Here is a 23,334-nt window from a genome sequence, read left to right as displayed (position 1 = left end):
ATAAAACTGTAATTTAATTTTGGTTTTGTTATTTTTTTTTCTAGGGAAAGAAGGTAAAAAAAGTAAAGCCAAGAAATGGAAAGATCTGAACAGAAAAGGAGAAACAAAAGAGGGTGGTGATATGGATGCATTTTTAGATAAAACAGATGTAAATACTCAGGTATTTTAATTTCTGTTTTTAATTTAAACATAATAATGCATTGCATTATGCAGGAAGTACACGCATTCTGCGTGTCTTTCTCTATTGAGAAGCAACCAACTGTAGTTAACTAAGGAATTCGATAATGATATAAACTGTATGTGTACGTTAGTGCGTCCTTCCTTAATTTAACATTTAGAAAAACGAAATTCAGGTATAGTACCATGTGTAAGTACTAGTAAATGCCGTCAAATGCAATAATGACTAATGTTATGTTACCGAGTAGTCGACAAACTGTTAAATTTATTATGGGATCTCTATCATTAGATAAGAGAGTTTAAAACTTCTATTTTTAAAATTACATTTGATAACTTGTGATATCATTGATTTTCTGAAGTTATGCTTCTACTTCAGTTTGTGTCTTTAATTTTATTATCTTTATAATTGAATAGATTAAAGAAACCTGTTTAACATTAGATCTCTTCAAACAATTTATTTTTAAAAATCTTGCTAATCTGTTATAAACTAGTCAATTTGATTTATTTCTTGAAATCTGTCGGTTGGTTATCTGTGAATTGGATTAATTTTCTAAATACCTTCAGCAAAAAATGCTCGAGTTCTATGCTGTTAGTTTTAGCATGTTGCAGATTAATACACAATAGTTAAGACTTGACAGTTTCACTTAAATATCAGTACAGGGATACTTCACCTTACTTCTGTAATTGGTTCCAGGAGAGGCGACGTAAGTCAAATTTTCTTGTGTAGTTACGACGTAAGTCGAACTACAGTGGAAAATGCCAATAATGAGCACTTAAAGATCGCTAAATAAGACGACAACACAGAAACACAGATGTTTTCGTGTTTTGCTCTCTAGGATTTATGATGATTATATTAACATTTACTGTAAATGTATATATTTTAATATAATTTTATGTGCTTTTAATGCTTTTCTAGTGATATTACGACTTCGATATTTGTGGCGGATGGATGTAAAGTCTAATAAAATGACTTAAACTTAATTTTCATTATTCCATATACTCTTTTGACCGACGTAACTTGAGGTATACCTGTATTAAGGTAAACATAAGATTAGAAAACTGTAAATGAAAAGTTCGTGTTGACTAAGACTGCATTCACACCAGGGGGTGATAATTTGTGTGTGGTTTTTTCCTTATCCCTGCAGTCTTTTCTAGATACTCAGTATTATTGTCTCAAGTGTAGAAAATAATGATGTAAGCATAATTCAACCTTTGACATTGCAAGAAGAGGTTTTTATTAGAATAGAAACGTTTTAGATATATTGTATAGCCATTGCCTTTTACAAACATTTTCTCCATTTTGTTAGAGAGATTGCAGGAAGCTGTGAAAAGTTTGCACTGATTAGTCAGTATTAGTGATGTGCAGATAGTAATTTCCCATTACTTTTCTGCCTGTTACTTGCAAGGATCTGGAGTAATAATTTTTTCATAATATCTCTCTTGGAATCATTCACAACAGGAGAATAACAAACAAATGTAACAATATACAGCAATAAACATGTGTTCTGCAGGTCAACAATTATAATTATAAAATTTAACGAATTAGTAAAATTAACTAGAACTTATCTTGCGTACTAATCTATTTTTTATCATCTCGCTTAAGTACATATTGATTTAAAATGTCGTATATTGTAATCCTTTAATCCTTAGTTCTTAGGCAGTAATGGCATAGCAAATGTTTTGTGTACTGATTAGTTTCAATCAAGCTTTCAAGGTGATGACTAAATGATGAGGGATGGGACCTGGAATCTTCAAATTAACATTTCAAAAAAAAAATCCTGGACTTAAACAGCTCCCTCAAGATAGAGGAATATTCTCATTGTCTGGGCCTCACTAAAATTCACTAAAAGAATTAAATAAAAATTAAAATAAATTCAAGCTAAACACGAAGCTTGATAAGATACATTATTTGTAGTAAAAAACTATGCACTGGTTTAAAAGATCAGTACTCGATACTTTAGTTTTGTGAATAAAAAAATGTCTGCAGTTAAGGCTTTAATTTTAATAGGCATAACACTATAATTTCTCTCACAAATCTCAGAACTATCTGTAATATAAACAATATAACTAATATAACAATATTATAACTGGTAGACAGTATTATACACTTTTAAAGATATATATGTAGAAGAAAAATATGTGAAGATGTTTTTATCTTCACGTATGTATCCATCTTGTTCAGTCACCGGAAACTGTTTTGCTTCAGAGGCAACCTTTCATTAGTGGATGTGCCTCTAAAATGATGAAAGTACAGTTTAAAATATTCACTGATGATAAGCCCAATAATTAAAAACTATATATAGAGGTTTCAATTAGAAGTCTGAAGTTCTTTTAGTTTTTGGTGATTGGACAAAACAGATATGTGAAGATGTTTAGTTTTCTCCTACTTATATATTCTTAAATTGACTTATGTTTAAGAAATCTGATTAACCTGACTGGGAACATCATCTGTTTAATTGAAATAAAGACAATAAAAACTCGCTTTATAAAATAAGCAAAAAACTCATGTAACTAGCAGAGATTTGATAAAATTCTATTTGAGTTGAGATTCCAAAGTGTCAATAGTAATTCATTACTGTTTATGATTTATACCCATTGTCTCCCTAATAAGTAATTGAGTTATGAGGTAACAAATACTGATCTACCCATTTCTCAAAATTAACAGGTTTGCACATCTAGTCGGTATCATTATGAGGGTCGTTTGATAAGTATGGTAAAGAAGTAAGTTAAACACAAGTTCTGGGAAAAAAACAATTTTATTTTTCAATATAATCTCCATTGAGGGCTATACACTTGGTACGGTGAGTTTCCAATTTTTAATCCTGTTGGAAAAGTAGCTTTTGTCGAGGTGTGCAAAATATGCATTGACAGCCACAATGACATCCTTATTTGATGAGAATTACTTTTCACCAAGCCAAATTTTTGAGTTTGAGGACAGGAAGAGGTTAGATGGGGCCAAGTTTGGAGACTAGGGTGGATAAGGAATCAATTCAAAGTGCAATTCATGCAATTTTGCCATTACAACTGATGATTTATGGGATGGTGCATTGTCTTGGTGAAAGAGCACTTCTTTGTGCACCAGTCTTGGCTGTTTTTGTTTCATCTCTTTTTTCAAATGGTCCAGAAATGTTGAATAATAGGAGCCTGTTGTTGTTTTACCCTTCTCCAAGTAGTCAACTAGGATGATTTCTTGGGAGTCTGAAAAAACAGTTGTTGGCTGGCAAGGTAATGGCCAGTCTTTGCCTTTTTTGGTACACTTTCACCACTCATTGTCCACTGCTTTGAGTGTTGCTTTGTCTCAGGTGTATAGTGATGAATCACTGTTTCATCCACAGTTACAAATCGATGCAAAAAGTCCTGCGAATTGTGGTTAAACATTGCCAAACACTGAGTTGAAATGTCCTTTCACATGTGTTTTTGGTCCACAATCAACAGTTGCAGCACTCATCATTCACACAGCTTTTTCATCTGCAATTTTTCATCAGGATATTGTGCACTTGTTCAGTTGAGATACCTACAGTCTCGGCAATCTCATGCACTTTTACACAGCAATCTTCCATAATGATACTGTGAGAAGCCAGGGGTTAGTGCAGTGGTTCCCAACCAGTGGTTTGCAAGAGCTAAAATATGGTCCGCGAAAGATTTAAAACTTTTATTCATTTTAAATTATTATTCCCACATTGATACAAACTGAATTTAATTTTTACTAAAAATGTTATGTTTTCTATTATAATAGTACTGTTAAAGCATGTTACTCTTGAGTTTAACAATTACTTACGTTAAAAGTTTTGATTAAAGTTTATTTTTCTTAAACCTTGTAGTCCCTGGTCGAAAAAAGGTTGGGAACCGCTGGGTTAGAGAGTAAAGTTCTGAACCCCTTTGATCGGTATTGAGTTGGTAAAACCTGACTCACATGATCACTGGATGGCTAGGAGGGCTGTAAGTCGAGTGGGAGGTCATAGATAAGTTGATGAGGTGTCCAGAATGAAGACAGGTTGACAACTAACAATCAATGTTTAATAAACTAAAGCAAAAAATATATTGAAGCAACTAAATCTATGTACAACTATAAGTGCTAGCTTTGTGGGATAATACATTTCTAGATATTCTGTATCCTACCTCTAAGTTCTTATATTAATTGACCAAGAGAGAGTTAAATACATTCTAACATAATACCTCAGAGAGATTGACATTGTCTTCTACTTTTGTCGTAGTATCGCGGGATGGGAACGGGCAGGTAGGACTTCTCCTATGCTCTTCTGTTGATGTCTGCCCCAATGATCGGGTTCAAGCCCCTTTTATCCTCCCTTGAGTGTGGGAGAAAAATTAGGTGACTGAATTTATTGCACTCTAAGTTCGCACTGTGTCACTGCTCTGGCCAGTATGGGTCGTAAGCACCACAACAACCTGGACGAATTGTTGGTTGTAACACATCGACAACCTGGCTGAATTGTTGTTATGTTCTTTGCCAGGTATTCTGACTCTTTACCATATAAGGCAGTGTTTTTCAACCGGGGTGCCGTGGCACCGCAATTGGGGTGTCACAAAGTTTAGGACCTTCAGGCATTTTCATTGAAATTAAGTGTAGTTCAAGATAACTCATTGTCAGTATTTCGACAAAATTCATGGACTTAAATTTTGATTTTGAACACATAGAAACACTATTTTTGTATTAAAATGTTACTTTAAACTGTCAATTTAAAAAAATTTTTTTTCCCAGGGAGGGAGTCTCCTCCCCAGACCCAACCCCAGCATTGCGCATAATATTCGTTTTCGCAAAAAATTCATCTCTCCCATTAAAAGCCCCCCTTTTTCAGACTAGATCGCTGCTGGTCAAGAGTGCCACGATTTTTTATTTTTCAATCAGGGGTGCCACTCAATGAAAAAGGTTCAAAAACACTGATATAAGGCGACAAATTTCAAAGTTCTTGGATATCACCAAGGTGTTCTGACTTTTCTTACCTCATAATTTAATCGATTTTGGCATTTCTTCTCATTAATAACCATATGTTTAGCTTTACTCGACACTTATTCAAAACGTCATTAAAATTGTCGATTTGTACGGTTATTTGATCATCTTTAGCTATCGGTAAGAAGTCAATGGAAAAGTTAGATGGTGGGAAAAAGAAAGTTGGTTTTTTCCACTTCACAAATTTAACTGCATATTAATTTTTCCCCTTTAATTAAACTAATTAACCAGTCCAGAATCTCACAATACTATGGACTTTTTTAATGATGTCTGTCATGGTTACCTCAACTAGACATCCAGAGCACACTTCATCTTCACTGCATGTTTGACCATGTTTGTTTATTTTTGGATAATGAGTTTAGTCGTCAATGCTTGTGCATAGTTCTTGTGAACTTTATCCAACTCCATTTTGATCTGGGCACCTGTTTACTTGTTTAAATAAAAACGTTTTATCACAAGCTATGATGTCACCGAACAAATTATGGTGCCATTTCATTAAAATTTACCGAACTTTTCCAACAACCCATGTAGAATGGCAAATAAATGTCGAATCTTGGCCAACATTCGAGCAATTGCAGTGAACTAGTGTGAATGTCATACAGACAGTAATAATATAGGTTTTTATTGCTGTTGTCAGAAGTGCAAATCTAGCTGAAGATTTAATGTTTGCTCTGTGGAATTTTTTTTCCTATATAAATTTATCTTTTTTATGGAACATGATTATGATTTTTATATTTCACATATATATATGATACTGAAATCTTTAAATTATAACTAATATTTGAATTAATTTATTTACAAAAATAAATCATGATCGAAATGATCTTCAAATCAAACAGGACAAAGCAAAAAGAAATCCATGACTTTTTCTATTGAAGGTTGTTTGAAAAAATAGAAAATATTTTCTGGTAGCAAAAGAGTGGGAAAAAAAGCTAAAACCTGGCATCACTGCACCACCAATATGCAAACTAGAACATGCGTGTTTGCATGGGATCACATTCATTTAAAGAGGGCGGGAGTCATTAAACTGAGTACAGTAGATTGGTCTGGTAAAACCAGATGTTTGAATTGTTCTACAATTTGGAGTCGAACCTGTCTTAGTTTTTTCGGAGAAAATTATTCTACTCGAAATAGAACATTTATTTACGGTATCACTTTGCTTTTCACTTTTTGGTGTGAATAAAATCATTGGAATTAGATTATTTTGTGGGGCTTGTGAAGGTAATTTACAGTTTGGTTTAATAAATTCTGGTGAAATTTTTGTTTGCTTTATCACATTAAAATGAACAGTGTGGAAGTTTAACATTGCTGAATTTTCTTGAATTTTGCTGTTGTCCCGACAAAATTTGCTTTTTAATGCGAGAATTCTCTCTATCGGTGTTCGTTTTTAGATAAGTTTACTGTATATAAAAAGTAATAATAATAGACCATTAAAGTAGCTCTTTATTCATTAAATCATTTTATTAAACAGTTGTTTTGAAGTTTTACTTATTATTTACTATTTTGTACGAAAGACCTGGCAAATCATATAAAAATAAAATCACAAAACAATTAAACATGTAAACTGTACATTACATTTAAATAAATATAATTTTGTCTTTCTAATAATTATGTATCAAGAATGTTTGAATTTGGTCACTAAAAACTCTAACCTATTCAGGAAGTCAGGATCAAGTGTAAGTTTTTCGATTTTTAGGGGAGGTCAATTTATCCCTCATCAGGACAAACCTAGGGATATTTGTATTTGGGTTGTGGCCGAAGAGACGAATGATGACAAGTGTCTTACAAAGTTAAAAAGCCATTTATATTGTCGAATTTATGCTTACCATCGATATTAGACAGTTCCCAAATCTCGGTGTTCCTTCGGAATGTCAAGAGTTTCGGTCTGTCGGTCGTAGCCCCAGGGTGGACGAGAAGGGTTTGTTGGACAGATGCGGATGATCGGCAAAGATGCTGTGGCTGATGGCAACACAACTTAATGAGCATGACTTTCGGCTTAATCCAGAAGAAAGACAGTTCTTTGACCTTGAATTACCGATTTTTATAGTTTTTCTCCGTTATCTATATTTCTGATTGGCCCCACATCCCATTCCTTGCTTTCCGATTGGTCTCTCCTTTGTTTCCAGGTGAAAACAGATTGGGTCACGAGAAAAGTCTGATTCGTGGCAGCTATGCCCGGAGATTGTTGATAGAACCATAAGCCTTGCGCTCATAATTTAGCTCGTCGTTTGTGATTTCTGTCATTTTGGAACTTTAACGATCATATGCAATGTTTTTCTATCCATCAAATTTTTCCCTATTCTGAAATTATTTTTCTAGATCGACTGTTTGAGCTCTCGAGTCAGTTGTACCTTTCCCGACTAACATTCCATCTGATCCATTACATCAATTGTTTTAGCATTGCAGTTTGTTTGACAGTTTGTTCCTCCTCCTTCTCCATTACATAACTAACATCACCTTTGATCTGACTAGACCAGTGGTTCCCAACCTTTTCTAGGATGCGGAACACTTTTGTGAGCAATTTTCTTTAGCGGAACACTTACTTAAGTTAATATGAAACACAAGCTTGTCATCAGTTATTTTATTAGAATTGAGCAGTTATAATTCAAAATCTCTACTCATATTATTAATGCAATTCTAAGACAGGAAAAAATATACCTAAATAACTTTAATGGGAAACTTGTACCTGTTTTTTTTTTACATATTTCATTCAGTTTTTATCATTGCCTTTATCTTATTCGAAACAGTAGTACACTCCATAAGTACGAGTCGTACATATATATTTAAGTTTATGAAAATTTTATGATTTTCATTTTTTGATATTCGGCGGTTCGAATACGATTGTACACTTTCTGATTTGCGACTAAATCTGCGGAACACTTGGGAGATGCTTACGGAACACCACTGTTTCGCGGAACACCGGTTGGGAACCACTGGACTAGACAATAGCGTTTTTGCTCCTAATTAATTTGAAATTAAATTTTTGTTTCGACCCTTTCTGGAACCTCGCACAAAAGATGAATATTATTTCCATATATTTCTGCACGCTTGCAATTTTCATTTCGATTCAGATGTTGATAGTTGTCTTACGATTGAGTACGGAGTCAATAATTGCATATGAGAAATGAAAGAAATTTAGCAATCAGATTATTATTTATTTTTCTTTCTCTCTCATTTAGAATAATATATTGATAATCAGAATTTCACATTTAGAGTAAACTTTTGTATAATGAATATTTATTTTTAGGATATGTCTATTCCATCGCTATCACCTACTCCGGATTCAAATGTGGTCGAGGTCATTCCTCAGATAAACACTTGCGAATCGGATACTGATTTATTGGAAGAGAAGAGGAAAGTGGCCGAGAAAAATGAGGAAAACATAAGAGTTAGTATGGAAGTCCAGAATAGGATGGAAAATAATGAAAATTCCGTCACTGAAAACTCCATAAAAGAGCCAGAATTAAAGTATAATTATTCAGAAGGTAAAATTTTTTTTTTTCCTTCAATTCCTTGGTATAAAAATTACATTAAAAACTGCATGAAATACATGTAAACACATTATGTAAATTAATTTTAATTGATAAAATTCACACTAATAAAAATATAATTAAATATTAATGGTAGTTTCCCACTTTTAAATGTATACATTTTTTTTTCTTCATTAAATGATGACGGTGATAAAACTTTAAAATTTAGAAATTTTCCCAAAACAAAATGAAGGTTTTTAATTTCCTTTTGTTTACCTCGACAATCACACTTGTACAAAAGGATTAATAGTTTTTATATTTATGTTAATGATATTTGCTTAATTTACTAAAAACACAAACTTATTGAATTATTTTACTTGTAATTGTAATTATTAATAATGAATTTTGATTTAAATCAGATCAATGGAGTCCTATTAACCCCGAAGGTAAAAAGATATACGATCGGTCTTTCCTGTTAAAATTGCAAGGAGAACCCCTCTGCTTGCAGAAACCGCGAAATCTTCCGTCGGTGGAAATAGTTAAAGAAAAGGTAAGATGTCGTCTGTTGTTTACTCGGTGAAAAATTTCTAATTGCTATAAAATTTGAAATGTTTTGCTGCATTAAATGTTTAAAATTGGTAAGAACACACCAGAAAATATTTGATAGGTTTAGTATTTTCATAATTACTTTGATCAGCTTTGTAAGGAGTGTGTCTCATTTTTAATTTACGTGCGCATGCTTGTGTATATATGTATATAAGTTAAGAGGTAAATATCTTTAGCTTATAGTTAACTACACTACTTTTATCAATGCATGATTTATGGTTATAAAAATTGCAGTTGCTTAAATAATTTTTAAGTGTATTTATTATTTAACACTGTTTTTACTAGTGCCAGTAATAAGCTCCTCCTTAGTGGATCCATTTTAAATTTAATATATTTTATTTATTTATTTAGACATACTGGGAAGAACCAATGATGCGGGGAATACATACAACAAAATTATTACATATACATTGCAAACTAATGTAATATTACAATTCATAAGTCATTACAGAGAAAAAAAAATAAAATATACATAAATAAAACAAACAAATTATACAAAGCGATACTATGAAATATTTAAACAAACTATCCATATATAAAAATAAAAAATTTTGGGGAGAACTATTCAAACAATAAAGAAACAACATTATATAAAGAAATTAATTACACCCACCTATAAGACAAAAAAAGGATTTAGCTGCGAAGACACTTTTAAAAGAAGAAAGCAAATGCTACCTTTGGGCAAAATCGAATACTCCAATATGCAAAACCAAACAAAATGTACACCACTCTCTGTGCAAAGGATCACTGAAACAAAATAAGTCAACATAAGATTACCTAAATAATAATTTAACCTTCTGAACAAAATTTAATTAAATCAAAATTGCATGAATTATCAATAAGGTTCAGAAAACTCTCAAGCAGAATAATAGGGATACCAAAAATACTTTCACGAATTCTTTCTAAATTAGCACACCTAGCTATCACGTGAAAAGCATCCAATAGCTGATCACCTTGACAATATATGCAAATTTCTCTGTGATGATTCTATAAGGCAAAAAAGGATTAAGTTATCATGTCAATGGATAATCTCCCCAGTTTAATATATCGCAATATTAGTTTCGTTTATTACTTGTAGATTTTGGGTATCTTTGAGATTTTGTCCTTATTAAACTAAATGCATTTGTTTAATATGGGATGACCCGAATGTCGGCGAGCCAAGATGCATTTTAGATTGGCCAAAATCAGTTTTTGACAACTGCTTGTGTATTGTTCATAATTCAATCTCTTAGTAAACCAAAATATATTTTAAGATTAACTTTTGGGCCATTCTGTTGTCACCTATACACAATTAAAATTATGTACATGAAATGATTAGTTGTTATAATTAATTGTGTATGAAGAGTGAAAATACAGAAATTTAAGATATCAAAGGGAAGGTTACATACAATAGTCACTAGTAATAGAAGATCTATGTATAATTTCGTATTACTGTAGTCAGCTTGTCGATTCTTAAGATTTAAATTACTAAACAATAAAGGGGTGTTGTTACAGAAAATTCTTTAAAAAAATATTGTTTATAAATAAATAACAGGATAGTTAACTTCACAGAAATGTTGTCTTCTATATTTATATTTAAAAAAGAACTTATTATTGTTTGTTACTTTGAATTTATTCTTAACTGTCGGTTATTTTTAAAAAATATTTTACGCAGATTATTTCATTTTTATCTTGCATGTGATTCATTCGTCTGTATCACGAATAATAAAATTACTCGGATAAATTCTTATCCAAAGATAAATTTACATAGTTTTTCACAAACTGCGTTTTTATTGCTGTGTAATATATAATGAACAAATTTGAAGTGTTTTTTCTAGAATTTATTACTATTGTTTTTCTGGAAAAAGTTCTGGAGAACTTTCAGTTATAGAAATATGTGGCTAAATTTTATACATGTTAAAAATAAATGATTTTTGTTCATAAATAATTCATCTTATTATTTATTTAATAAATTTTGTTTTTCTTTTATTAGGCACATCTCCAGAAATTACCGGATGATAATCGACCTGCGTCCGCTCCTATGCCGCCTCGGAATTATTCGGATCCCTTCATGCCGAATTTCGCTAGCAGGCAGTCACGCCCGGTAAGCATCTTTTATACGTGAAATAAAATGCAAAATTAATTTATGTAGATAAGGATTTATTTTCATGTTAAATTACACAAATACTTTATTGCTCTAGTCAATTAAATATGTAAATTAATTTAGTTTAAGCAATTTAGCTTTTGGTTAGTCTTTCATTTATATCCACTAACTGTAAGAATCATTCTTATAAAACTCATAATAGGAATAATTTGAAGTATTTCACTTTAAAATTGAGATAAAATATAAAAGTGATATGAATAAGACACTCGTAAGTTTTTGAAAGATGACTTACATCAAGTTTTAATTCCAAGGGCATTGAAAGCATTCTTTTAAGTGTGAGCTCAGTCTTTTCATTTGTACAGGAAATGAAGTAACGAGGGATGACATATTTGGGCCAGATTAGTGCAGTCCATGAAAATCTCAAACATTGACTCGACTCAATCTGGCTTTCGTATTGCTAGACAGATACTTGCTGCATCGGCATCGGTCTGTCGGAAAAGATGTATCACTTTACGGTAGAGGCATACTTAAGTAAATTGGAATTGTTCCAGAGCGAGTACAGTTAGGTAAAATTTATTTATCCGTTGTTCCCGAATCAGTAAAAAGAAGTATATAATATCAATATTATTCATTCAAGAAAATAACTAAGAATTCACGAAATTAACAAGAAATGATTATTTGTAGCAAATTTATGTTTGTTCGACTTGTTTAAACTCACTTGTTTGTATGCGCATACGAAATATTCTTTATATTCAGACAAAAAACAAGTGCTGTACTTAAAGTTATCTTGCATTTATTTGAAAAGCAAACATCTTCGGCCAAATGCATTACAGAATAAAGAAATCAATTAAGTAACACGAAGAACAAGTATAAAAATAGAATTACTCAATGATCACAATAAAAGAATTAATAAAACAGCTGAATAGGAATAGTTAAGAAAATGTAGAGAATGGGGTTAGGGCTCAGATTTGGTTTACTCGAAACAATTCAGGTCGTCGTTCAAACCAACATTTATTATTTTTAATATCCTCATTTAATTAATAAGAACACCAAAATGTCTTACATCACATAAAATAGTCATGTTCGAAAGGTTTTTTGTTTCTGATTCTGAGTAGAAAAACTAGCATAACATAATGAATAGTTGGCAATATATCAATATGTATAAAATACATAACCTGTTAACCCAATTTTCACCGAAAAGTAAAAATTTCCTGCGAAACTTTAATTATTTAAACTGAATTTTTATTAATTAGTTTCTCTTCTAATCTTAGTTCATCTTGGCAGGTATTTAACCTAAATTGTTCTAAAATAACGTGTTGTTTATATTTATTTTAATTACAGATCAGAGTGTCACTTCTCTTGTAATTAAATAACGTATTCATAGTACCGGTGTTTTTGAATTTCCCTTGTAATTTATCAATTTAATGGTAAACTAAATATATACAAATGTGATAATTAATTTTCTAGGTTTTTTTTTTAATGAATGATGATTAAATTCAGCTTGGAGCAGCAAATGAGAGGAATGAGGAAAATTGCCTTTCTTGCATCGAATCTTATTGTCTGACAGTTAATGTGTTGTTATTTGGTCTACAAAATTACACTGAAAAATTTCAAGCAATGGATTTTACATTAATATGTTAGACTTGATTAATACCCTTGTATATGGTAAGGTACATACGAAAAAGACATTGATCACCATGGTGAGAAATGGTCTTCCTGAAAGTTTCGTTCTAATTACAATCATACATATGAGTAATTTTTCAATTTTATTTGTGTATATAAATTCTGACTGGGAACCTTTTGATGTTTTATTGGTCAAAATTAATCATTGATGCTTAAACTCTTCCTGTTGATTACTAATTGACTTCCCGATAGTGATTATGATTCACGCAGAGTTCATTTTTGATTTGAAAACATATTAATTGAATTTTTTCCACCTCTGTTGTTAATTTATGAATTTTAATAGATTTCTGACAATCAAGTTAGATAGAAAAAAGAATATTTAAATTGTAGATTGTGTTTATTACAATTTCAATAGTTTTATTTAGTTAATTACTGTTAATAGCATTTTATTGTTACTATTATTATATATTAAAATTCTCTTGTTAGCCTTCTGGAGGAATTGGAAGAAGACAGAGTCAACAAGGTCGTGATAAACCTAAAAAGATAATTACCATTTCAAATTCGTTCAATCAAGATGTCAAATTGCACGAATGTGGTAATGCCTGGAAGCCACACGTTAAAAAGGAGATTGATGACGAAGATGCTGACAAACAGAAAACTCAAGTAAATAATTTAGTGTTTGTTTTTTCAGTTTGAAGTGTGTATGTGTACATACTCACAAATACTGGAATATTCACTTAATTTCATATTCATTATTTTCACTTATTTGGCCTTTCATGTGAAAAAAGATGTAAAAATTGAATTACTTATATACAATTAATATATTAAGTAATGCACTTATAAAATTTTCAAAATGATAGGAAATTAGTGTAATCAAAGTAATTTGAATGAAATTTCTATTATGAAAGTTTTCAGATTCATACATAAATACTTGAAATACTTGTATGTAAAACAATACGGAAAATGTTTAGCATCTCTTTTGTTCTTTTCACATTATAAGAACAACAGTCACACAGCATACTTTTTAAGTGTCTTGAATGCTGCTGTGCCTCCTGTTTCTGTGGAGGGGATGAAAGGGATGACACTAGACATTTTTGTATTGGCTTTGTTAATATTTCAAATGAATTTTTTGTCCAGATCTTTATTTTTTAAAAAAATTACGTACAAAAAAATCTTTTTAAATTTACAAATAATTCTTTTGTATGAAAGACAAAATGTTCAAATAGATCGTTTTAATTCTGAAATAAATGAAGGTTCGGTTATGACATATTTAACGAGAATTTAGTTAATCATTTCTTAATAAGTTTTTAATTTTTTAAACAGGAATTAGAGAAGAAACTAAGAGGAATTTTAAATAAGTTAACTCCACAAAAATTCCAGACGCTAGTAGAACAAGTGAAGCAATTACCAATAGATAATGAAGAAAGACTGAAATGTGTCATTAATCTTATTTTTGAAAAGGCAATTGATGAGCCAAATTTTAGTGTTCCTTATGCAAATATGTGTAAACATATTGCAATGGTAAGAATTTGTTTTTTAATGTTTAAATGATTTAGAATGATTCTCTTTATAAGTAGTTCTCTACTATGTAAATTTAATGAAAATAGGTATAGTTTTCTTCATACAAATTTAAAGTTTTGAATTTATTAACAGCAATACGTATGTATAAGAAGGGTTATGTTAAGTTTAACGTCTGAATTAAAGTAGTTTAAAAATGATACTATAAAATTAATGTATTACACATTTTGCATTAAAAAACACTCTGAAACCCCAATTAACTGAGTTAATATTATTTTTTGCTCCATTATGTATATTATCATTACTTCTATTAAAATATCTTTTTTATCAATAAATTGTTTGAAATTTTAGTCAAAACTCAATGTAAATACTGGCAATGAGAAATCAACAAACTTCAGGAAAGCTCTGCTGACTAAATGTCAGGCCGAATTTGAGAGAGATAATAACGACGAAATTAATTATAAGAATAGACTTCAGCTGATTGAAAATGCAGAAACTGTAAGTAACGATTTTTCTAATGATGATAAATATATAACCATATAAGATTTTTATTTTGAAGTTGTTTTAAGTTTCTAGTGTCTATGTTAACTTGAATTTGAAGATACACAAAACACACTAACTATAGAATCTTGCACAGTGATTTGTTCAAATGCATATGAATGCAAGCAATAGGTTATTGAAAATTTTATGTATTCAAGAAAGAAAAATTATATGAATATTACTATCCAGATGCTTTTTTTTTTATTGAATTTAAATCATTCCATTTCAAATTATTCTGTAAAAATACTACTAATGACTGAATGTATCAGCAGTTATTTAATTAATAAAGAAAGTCCTTTTTTTTCTTTAATAATTTGCAATTATGCGATATTTTCAACTATATAATTTCTAGCATTTTATTCAATTGTAAATAATGGAATTCTGATTTTTCAGGGGGAAAAGAAGAAACAGCTTAAAGAAGAGCTGGAAGAGGAGGAAAGAAAATCGAGGCGTCGATCGCTGGGAAACATAAAGTAATTTTTACACATTTGTTAATATTTCGTCACTCATAATAGAATAATTAATGCAAATTATATTTTACAATAATCCTTTTAACACTGATTGATTTTTATTATTATACTTGTTCAGAGGGAGCATAGTGCAGTCATAGGTATAAATATATTTGTATAAACCATGTTATAAATTTGAAAATGTCATATTAATTTTTCACAAAATATATCAGAGTACACTTAATCATTAATTATTTAATTAAATTAACGTCACCAAAATTTCAAAGAATTTTCCAAGTTTTACGCACTGGCTACATCAGTTGTTTCAAAATTGTTTGGTTCAGATATATTGTAATCTATATTCTGTTTAGAAAATTAGATCTCGCAATAGTAAATTGTGTTGTTTTAAGCATAAAAATTGTTTATACTTTATTTTTTAAGGAACAAAACATGTTTTCCTTATGTTCAGCAAGTCTCTTACATAATTATGCAAATTGAAAATTTATATCTATGTAAGCTAAACTTTGTGATAACATATTTCAGTTTTTTTAATTATCTAAACAGAGAGTTGATTTCTATATAATTTTGTGGTGTTGCTATTGTTTTAAGATTTTGAATTATATAATTATTCCATTACAAAATTAGAATTTCATTTATTTTCCTCACAAAATATTTTGATTTGAAAATGCATTATGTAGAAATCAGCATTTTACATTTAAATACATAAGAAAAACTTGAAAAATCTTGAGACACTCGCAAAGGATTAATCATTTACATTTAGTGATTTGTAATTACAATTTGTTTTGGATTTAATTTTTGAACATTTATTGTAGGTATTCAATTTTCTTATTATTTTTGTAAGGTATTTCTGATAAGAGATGTCTTAAAAATTAAGTTTAGCAATGCAATTTTGCTATTTACTTATGTTTTGATTCCAAATATATTTTTTGAATAAGTGTAACATCAAAAATATTAATTTTTACTGTTAAATATGAAACTTGTGGGGTAGAATCTGCTCGTTGTTATCATTTTGGACTTTCTCGAACTGATAACATTTAAATAACTACTCACCACACCGAATTAATGATTATGACACGCCCAGAACCAATTACGGTGTTATAACAAAACATAGGAGAAACAAACTTTTATATAAACATTATTCAATAATCGAATAACCATTTAGGAACGGTTAAGAACCCGATGTAGAGCCCAAAATGGGTTCAAAAATATTCGATGTTTCATTATCACGCCTTAATTTGTTCCTGGGCATTATTATCTGATAACATTTAGTTAAGTAAATAAGACTATGACGTTACTAGAAATTTTGATTTTATTGACTGATATTACAAACGATATATACATACAAATATGTTTTAAAATTTACTAATTACTATTAATTCATTTAATGGAAGTAAGAAATGCCACTAATTCAAACTATTATACTGTTAGCAAAGAGTAGTTGAAATGTTTAACTTATAAAACATAAGTTAAAAGTGATAATGATTGCACTTTGTTATCCAAATGTTGATGCTTAGTACAAATAAGTATTTTTTTAATTATCAGAAAGATTGTGATAATAACTGAACTCTGATAAGTTTATACTTCTGATAATATTAATGACTTATAGCCATACTAGTGAATACATTAAATGGAGTTTACTGTGTGTATTTTTCATAAAGAATGTGTATTTTATTGTGTTTTGTACTGGCTGCATCAATCTTATTTAATCTGTTATGATAATTGTTACTTAAATATTTTCAGAAAATTTTTCATTATTATTTTTATAATTATTACTAAATAGAAATGGCAAAACATCTTTATATAATTGAATTTTATTGTTTATAATCTGTGTTCATAGTAAATTGGTGCCTTTGTTATTTTTAGATTTATTGGAGAACTGTTTAAACTTCATATGCTAACTGCATCAATTATGCACGAATGTCTGAAAAAATTGCTACATCGTGGCGATGAAGATTCATTAGAATGTTTGTGTCGACTTCTTACAACAATTGGAAAGGAACTTGACACCGAGAAGAAATCAGCTAATACTAACAAACCGAGTTCATTGGTTAGTCTTCTTGCATTTTAATTTTAAGTCTGAAAGGTGTAAGATTGATATTTCGAAAATGGACAACTTTACTTAATTTTTGATGATGATTGGTTATTTTTTTTTATCAGATACTTAGATTCTTGTGAATATTTGTCATATCAAAAGAAATTGATGATGTGTTTGCTTTTTTAAAAATTATTCAACTTCACAAACTGGTAATTTATTTCCAAATAACTTCATGTTACTATATATATATCACTAATACTGTAAAATTCTCACACACAACTTAGTGTGCTTATATACTATATGCAGTGTGTGAGGCTTCATTTTTTCAATGCTGCATTGAATTTGCTACATAGTATAGCATTATAGCAACTAGTGTGCACCAGCGTTTAAACAAGAAATTCATCGTATTACATTAATGCAGATTTTGCAAAAACTAAACGAAAAGTAATTTGCAGTCTACATGAGAGAGGTATTTTAATGTTAACAAGTTCAATTATTGTATAATATAAAATATTTTATAGTCCTGTGAATTAGTAACAATTATATTACATTGCTTAGTACAAAATACACTGCTTTCAATTTTTTCAAAATGAGAACCAAAATGGAAAAGCACAAAATATACCGTGACCAAGGTGCATTTTCAACTTTAATGTTGTTCATAATTCCTGTGACGTTAATGCAGTCATCAGGTATATACCAAGAATGTTTATCCGACTTGTAAAATTGCTTTTGCTTATAGTCAATACTGTGTACGCTATTAGTGCTGAATAATTAGTTAAGATAGTTGATGTGTACATTGGAAATCAGACATTTTGTTCCCTCTGTCATGTTGGTGCTAAGGGAAACTTTTCCCAGGCTCGTGTTTAGTTTGGCAAGGCAGGTGTGGATGGGACCAGACATATCAAGACAGACCACCCTCAAAAATTACTTTGAATCCAGATAGATTGGAAAATAATCTTGTCAGTCTACCATTCTGGAAAACCCTATTGCCTTGACTATCTTACCAGCAAGGAAAATGAGAAATATATGGAATTGAGTTTTTCAATTAATATTTCACAACATTACTGAATTACAATATTAATTACTATCAATAATTAGTTGCTTGGGTTTCAATGAAAGTGAAACCCAAGCAATAAAGTTACTTTTAAATTTAGTTCTGTGTGTCCATGCTCTTATATTCAATTTGATTGCTAGGTCAGTTTGTTATATCTGCCAGCTTTAACTCTGTAAACACAAGATCGGCAAAGGGAAAAGTTGTTTCGACTGGTTTTTCTATAGAAATTCTCCTCAGCCTGAGGGCTAAAAACAATTTTGTATCCAGGTACTGTTTATAGATCAACAATTAACTCTAAGCTCTGAAAATGTCTTTTTTATCAGTTTTAATTAATGTCAAAAACGTACAATGGTTTATTGAAATATAGTGATTTTTCTTTAAAGTTCATGTTTGGAGTAACAAACAAGTTTATTTATATTTAAACATATCAGAACAGATAAAAGATAAAGAAATAACTAGAAGAAAAGTTGGCTTTTGCCATTTTGTAGTAAGTTTTTTTTTTTTTTTGTGAAGTACATTTAAGACAAATCTGATACATCAATAAAGTTGAACGGATCTAAAAACTTCTAGATTCCCTCAACTTTATTCGTGTGGTTTGACTGTGTTAACGCTTTAATTAAGAAGACAAAATTCCAAATAATCCATTGAATTATTACATTCACTGGATTATACATAATACAAAATAACACACAAAACAAAATGGAATTTTTTTTCTTACGTATTGAGCATTTTAAATTTTCTTAGAATCCGAGTTGTAATGGAAAAAAAATCATCAAAAATTAAATATCTTTAATTCTCTTTATGAAAACATTGTAAAAATTTTACGAAATAAAATAATGTTTTTAATAGAGTTTTAAGTGTGTCAGATTTCAATTCAAATATGATTGAAAATGGGGAAATGTAATAATTTAGAAAATCAATTTTTTTACCAGATAAGTTCTCAAATAACTAATTTATACCTAAAATACTTTACATAAATTAGCTTCATCTGAAACTTAATCTAATCTATATAATAACCTGCCTAAATAAAATTACAGATAAACTCATACTTTGAATCAATGAAAGAAATTGTAGAGAGAAGAACAACTACTTCAAGAGTCAGATTTATGTTACAAGATGTAATTGAACTTAGAGGGGTAAGGAATTTAAATTTTCATTCTTAGCCACATCTGTGGTTTTATCTTTTGCTTATTATTTTAATTTTGTTTCTGTTAATAATAATAACTTTTTATAGAACAATTGGGTTCCACGAAGAGACGAGAATAATCCAAAAACAATTGATCAGATTCATCTCGAAGCGCACAGGGAAGCACAAGAACAGCAACAGTTACTGCAACAAACTGTCTTCCAAAAGAGAAGCTTTGAGGATCGTAACATGAATAGAAAAGGTAAAGAAATCTTTTGTGTTTGTTACAGGAACTCTCCTACTTGAATATATTCAACTTAAGAACAATTTGACCATACATCTAAAATTAAAATTTTGTATGGATTTTGAAGTTTTCTTGCCAGTCACGGGATGGTGTCGAAGTCTGTCATTTGTCAGTAACAAATAAAAAAAATTTAATAGATAAATTGTTCGAAATTCTTTCGGTAGCATATCATAGTTTTTTATTTTTGCTTGAATTCTGATGTTCCATTGCTGCTATTGAGATTGTATTGATGTTGGTAACACTGGAGTGACTGCATTTTTTTTCTATTTGCAATTTTTATAAATGTTTACATTTAGTGCTTCAAAAATGCATCCAAAATATAATAGTAAATCTAGCATAGGAGATAAAAGCAAGAAGTGTGGCTCTGTTATCATGGAAATTAAACTTGTCATTATAATACTGTGTATGTTAGGTTGGGAGAAAAACCACTTTTGAAACACCTGCTACCAGGCAGTAGCGAGCAGGTAAACGAGCATAACGTATTGTATTGAATATTAATACATTGAAGGATCAAGCACTAACAATACATAGTAATTCTGTGTACAAATGTACTCTCTAGGTTAGTTTTGACTTATGAGAAAACTTTGGAAACCTAACCTGTTCATAAATAGGAGGAGCTGCCTAGTCAAAATCTGTTTTTCAAAACTGTCAATCCAACAACTCTCAATACAAAATAGTTTAAGTATTTCTGCTAACATTACTAAAAAATGATAATTTGAAGCAGTTGAATCAAAAAATTAATGTTGGTGTTTTTGAAGTTTTAAAACTCTAAAAGTGCATTTGGTAGTCTAAATAATATAAGCTTGATTTTTAAATTGAGTGTTTTTCTTTTTTATTACACAGTTTAGTCTAAAGCAGCAATTCTCAACCTTCTTAGCTCCGCGACCTGAAAATAGTAAATATAAATAAAATGAATGTTTTGCGACCTCCACCCAAAGGGATAATAACAGTAAACCTTACTATTACGAATTAAATTTTGACTGTAATTATAAATGTAAATTTTTTAAATTATTATATAATCACATTACACTAATTTTATACATTAAGAAAATACCGACGGTATAAAAAATGTAATACGGCTATTCTTATTATTTTACGTCACTGCATTTATAGCGACGGGTACGAACACGCATGTATGACGTTCACATACACTAGCAATTTACAAGTTCCAACTCGATGTGTATGTGCTCTTTGTGATTTGATCCATGTATGGAGAAAATTTTAAATGAAATGATCACATTAATTTTTTTTTTTTTACACCAGTACTTATTGTAAGTAAAACGTTTATAAGTTTATAATAAGTGATTTTTTTTCTCATAAAATGATTTTATTATTGTCTCGCGACCCCCAGGTTGAGAAACACTGGTCTAAAGTAAGCAGTGCAGTAAAATTTTTAGATTGGCAAATTCTCTTCCTAGATTGACAGCACGTAATTAATTTAAACTGTTCTCCAGCACTTTAAGTGCTGAAGAACAGTTTTTTTACTGAGTACAGGTGTAACTGAACAGTTGAGCTTCAATGTAGTGCCATCTTAAATAGTGCACATTCTCATTAAGTTCTAATGAGTGATTACTTGTAATATTTTTTCTGTTGAATTTCATTTACATTGTTTTAATGCTCATTGCAAATTTTTCTTTTAAACTTTATTTAATAGGTAGAGGATCGGCAAATTATCAAGACGACGGATGGAACATGCAGTCCAGTAAGACTAAAGGAACCATAGATCCGAGCAAATTAAAACTTCCGAAGTCGGTACGTATTTTGAAGACGATCGTTTTCTTGCGTCAAAAATTTTTACGTAAGAAAAATTCATAATAGTTACAATTATGGGACAGATTTATAAGAATGCAATTTAACTGAGTTTGATAACATAGCTTTAAACAAATAGGTTTTATCGCAACTGTTATTTAGAATGTGTGATTGGTATGAAATACCTCACACAAAGTAACGTTTTTACATACAGAAAAGACCTGTTTAATAAATTTACAATTGTGTGAAATTATTTCTAATGTTACGTATAAATCCATTTTGTTTTCCTTCAATTTTGTTAATATAAATGATTAATCGACAAGTTAAATGGATTAACTGTATAATTCATTTTCCAAAAGTAAATGGTTTTTGACATTTGGGAATTTCATTCGAACAAATATCCATTTCATATATGTAAATATTTCATGCAAAAAATTTTATCAGTATTTTATTAATAATTGCAATTTTGCAATGTTTTTCCTTCAAATTTTGCATTTTACTTTGCTTTGTATGAATTTTAACGTGCATTTGTGTTTTTATAAATTTTTTTATTATTATTATTCATTTTATTTATTCAATAGAATACATGGTTCTATTGAGATTTTAAAATAATAATGAAATTATTATATTTAAATGTTAAGTGAAACGATACAGTTTTATTTCGACTTTCTGATGGCATTTTAATAAAGTTACTGAAATTTCTCTGAGTACATTAGTCTCAGTTTGGTTTGATGGAATACAGCAACATATAGGCAGTGCCTCACTGTAGGAATTTCTGGCTCATATTTAGGAGTTATGTACAGACACAGAAAAATCCACATGGCCAGCCTGTTGGTCAGGCACAACCCCAAGATGAACTAGTTGGGTTTAGTAGTTTTATCCACTTGGCTACTGGCAGGCAATTTTAGTTTTTTGGCCTTTTTAGACTGACTGATATATCTATTGGGAATTTATATTATGTGTAACATAACGTATGTTTTAAGTCTACAAAAGCTTCCCCCTGTATTATGATACAGGGTAATCAAATTTAAGTAGAAGTTGCAAGCATTAGCTCAGTTTTATGCCTTGCTTGTACTACTGCTTTCTTACATCCATATGCTACTTATTGCAAGTTCTACTGTAGTTGATTACTCAATGTAATTCAGTGTTTAAAGATGTTGAAACGTGTTTTGATACACTTATGGAAGTGTTCAGTAATTACGCCTATTTAATTTTTATAAATGATGATAGCTACTTTTGCAGAACATACTGTTGAAGCAAATGGAATTCCTCGTTTCTGATTTAACTATATTGTCAAATATTTTTGGCTTAATTTATGTATTACAATTGCATAAATTTAAATTGATATTGTTTTTTTTTGTTTAATCTATAGGTTGGTGAGACAGACATACAATTGGGTCATGGTTTTGCTAAGTGGGGTCAAGGTAGCAGCGGTGGTAATGTTAAAAACACCAACCAGGATTCCGAAAACAAGTCAACTGTGCTTAAAAATAGGTAAGTTTTAATATTAATAAGTGAATGACATTATCGTTTGTAGATTTGAATGATATTCTGCTTGTAAAATAAACATTTCTCCTCTTAATTATTTGACAGGAAATAATAATTTATTT

The 23,334-nt window shown here is 29.9% G+C and overlaps 1 protein-coding gene across 5 annotated transcripts in view; it reads left to right on the top strand.

Moving 5' to 3' along the window:
• Positions 1-23,334, top strand: part of LOC136986541 (eukaryotic translation initiation factor 4 gamma 3-like) — a 142,502-nt gene that overhangs the window by 107,149 nt on the left and 12,019 nt on the right. For 4 of the 5 annotated variants that reach the window (XM_067284105.1, XM_067284113.1, XM_067284097.1 and 1 more), the window contains 13 exons: positions 45-160; positions 8,394-8,631; positions 9,036-9,166; positions 11,195-11,305; positions 13,415-13,591; positions 14,252-14,449; positions 14,798-14,944; positions 15,380-15,459; positions 17,320-17,503; positions 19,583-19,681; positions 19,780-19,933; positions 21,630-21,727; positions 23,097-23,218. In XM_067284105.1, coding sequence (XP_067140206.1) covers positions 45-160; positions 8,394-8,631; positions 9,036-9,166; positions 11,195-11,305; positions 13,415-13,591; positions 14,252-14,449; positions 14,798-14,944; positions 15,380-15,459; positions 17,320-17,503; positions 19,583-19,681; positions 19,780-19,933; positions 21,630-21,727; positions 23,097-23,218 — 1,855 coding nt within the window. The remainder of the gene's footprint in view (positions 1-44; positions 161-8,393; positions 8,632-9,035; positions 9,167-11,194; positions 11,306-13,414; positions 13,592-14,251; positions 14,450-14,797; positions 14,945-15,379; positions 15,460-17,319; positions 17,504-19,582; positions 19,682-19,779; positions 19,934-21,629; positions 21,728-23,096; positions 23,219-23,334) is intronic. The other variant, XM_067284121.1, reaches the window with a different exon arrangement.

Source organism: Centruroides vittatus, unplaced genomic scaffold, assembly GCF_030686945.1.
Source record: "Centruroides vittatus isolate TY-2023 unplaced genomic scaffold, ASM3068694v2 contig_1213, whole genome shotgun sequence".
NCBI classification, from domain to species: domain Eukaryota; kingdom Metazoa; phylum Arthropoda; class Arachnida; order Scorpiones; family Buthidae; genus Centruroides; species Centruroides vittatus.
The sequence above is the reverse complement of the archived record's forward strand: the minus strand, read 5'-3'. Positions and strand labels throughout refer to the sequence as shown.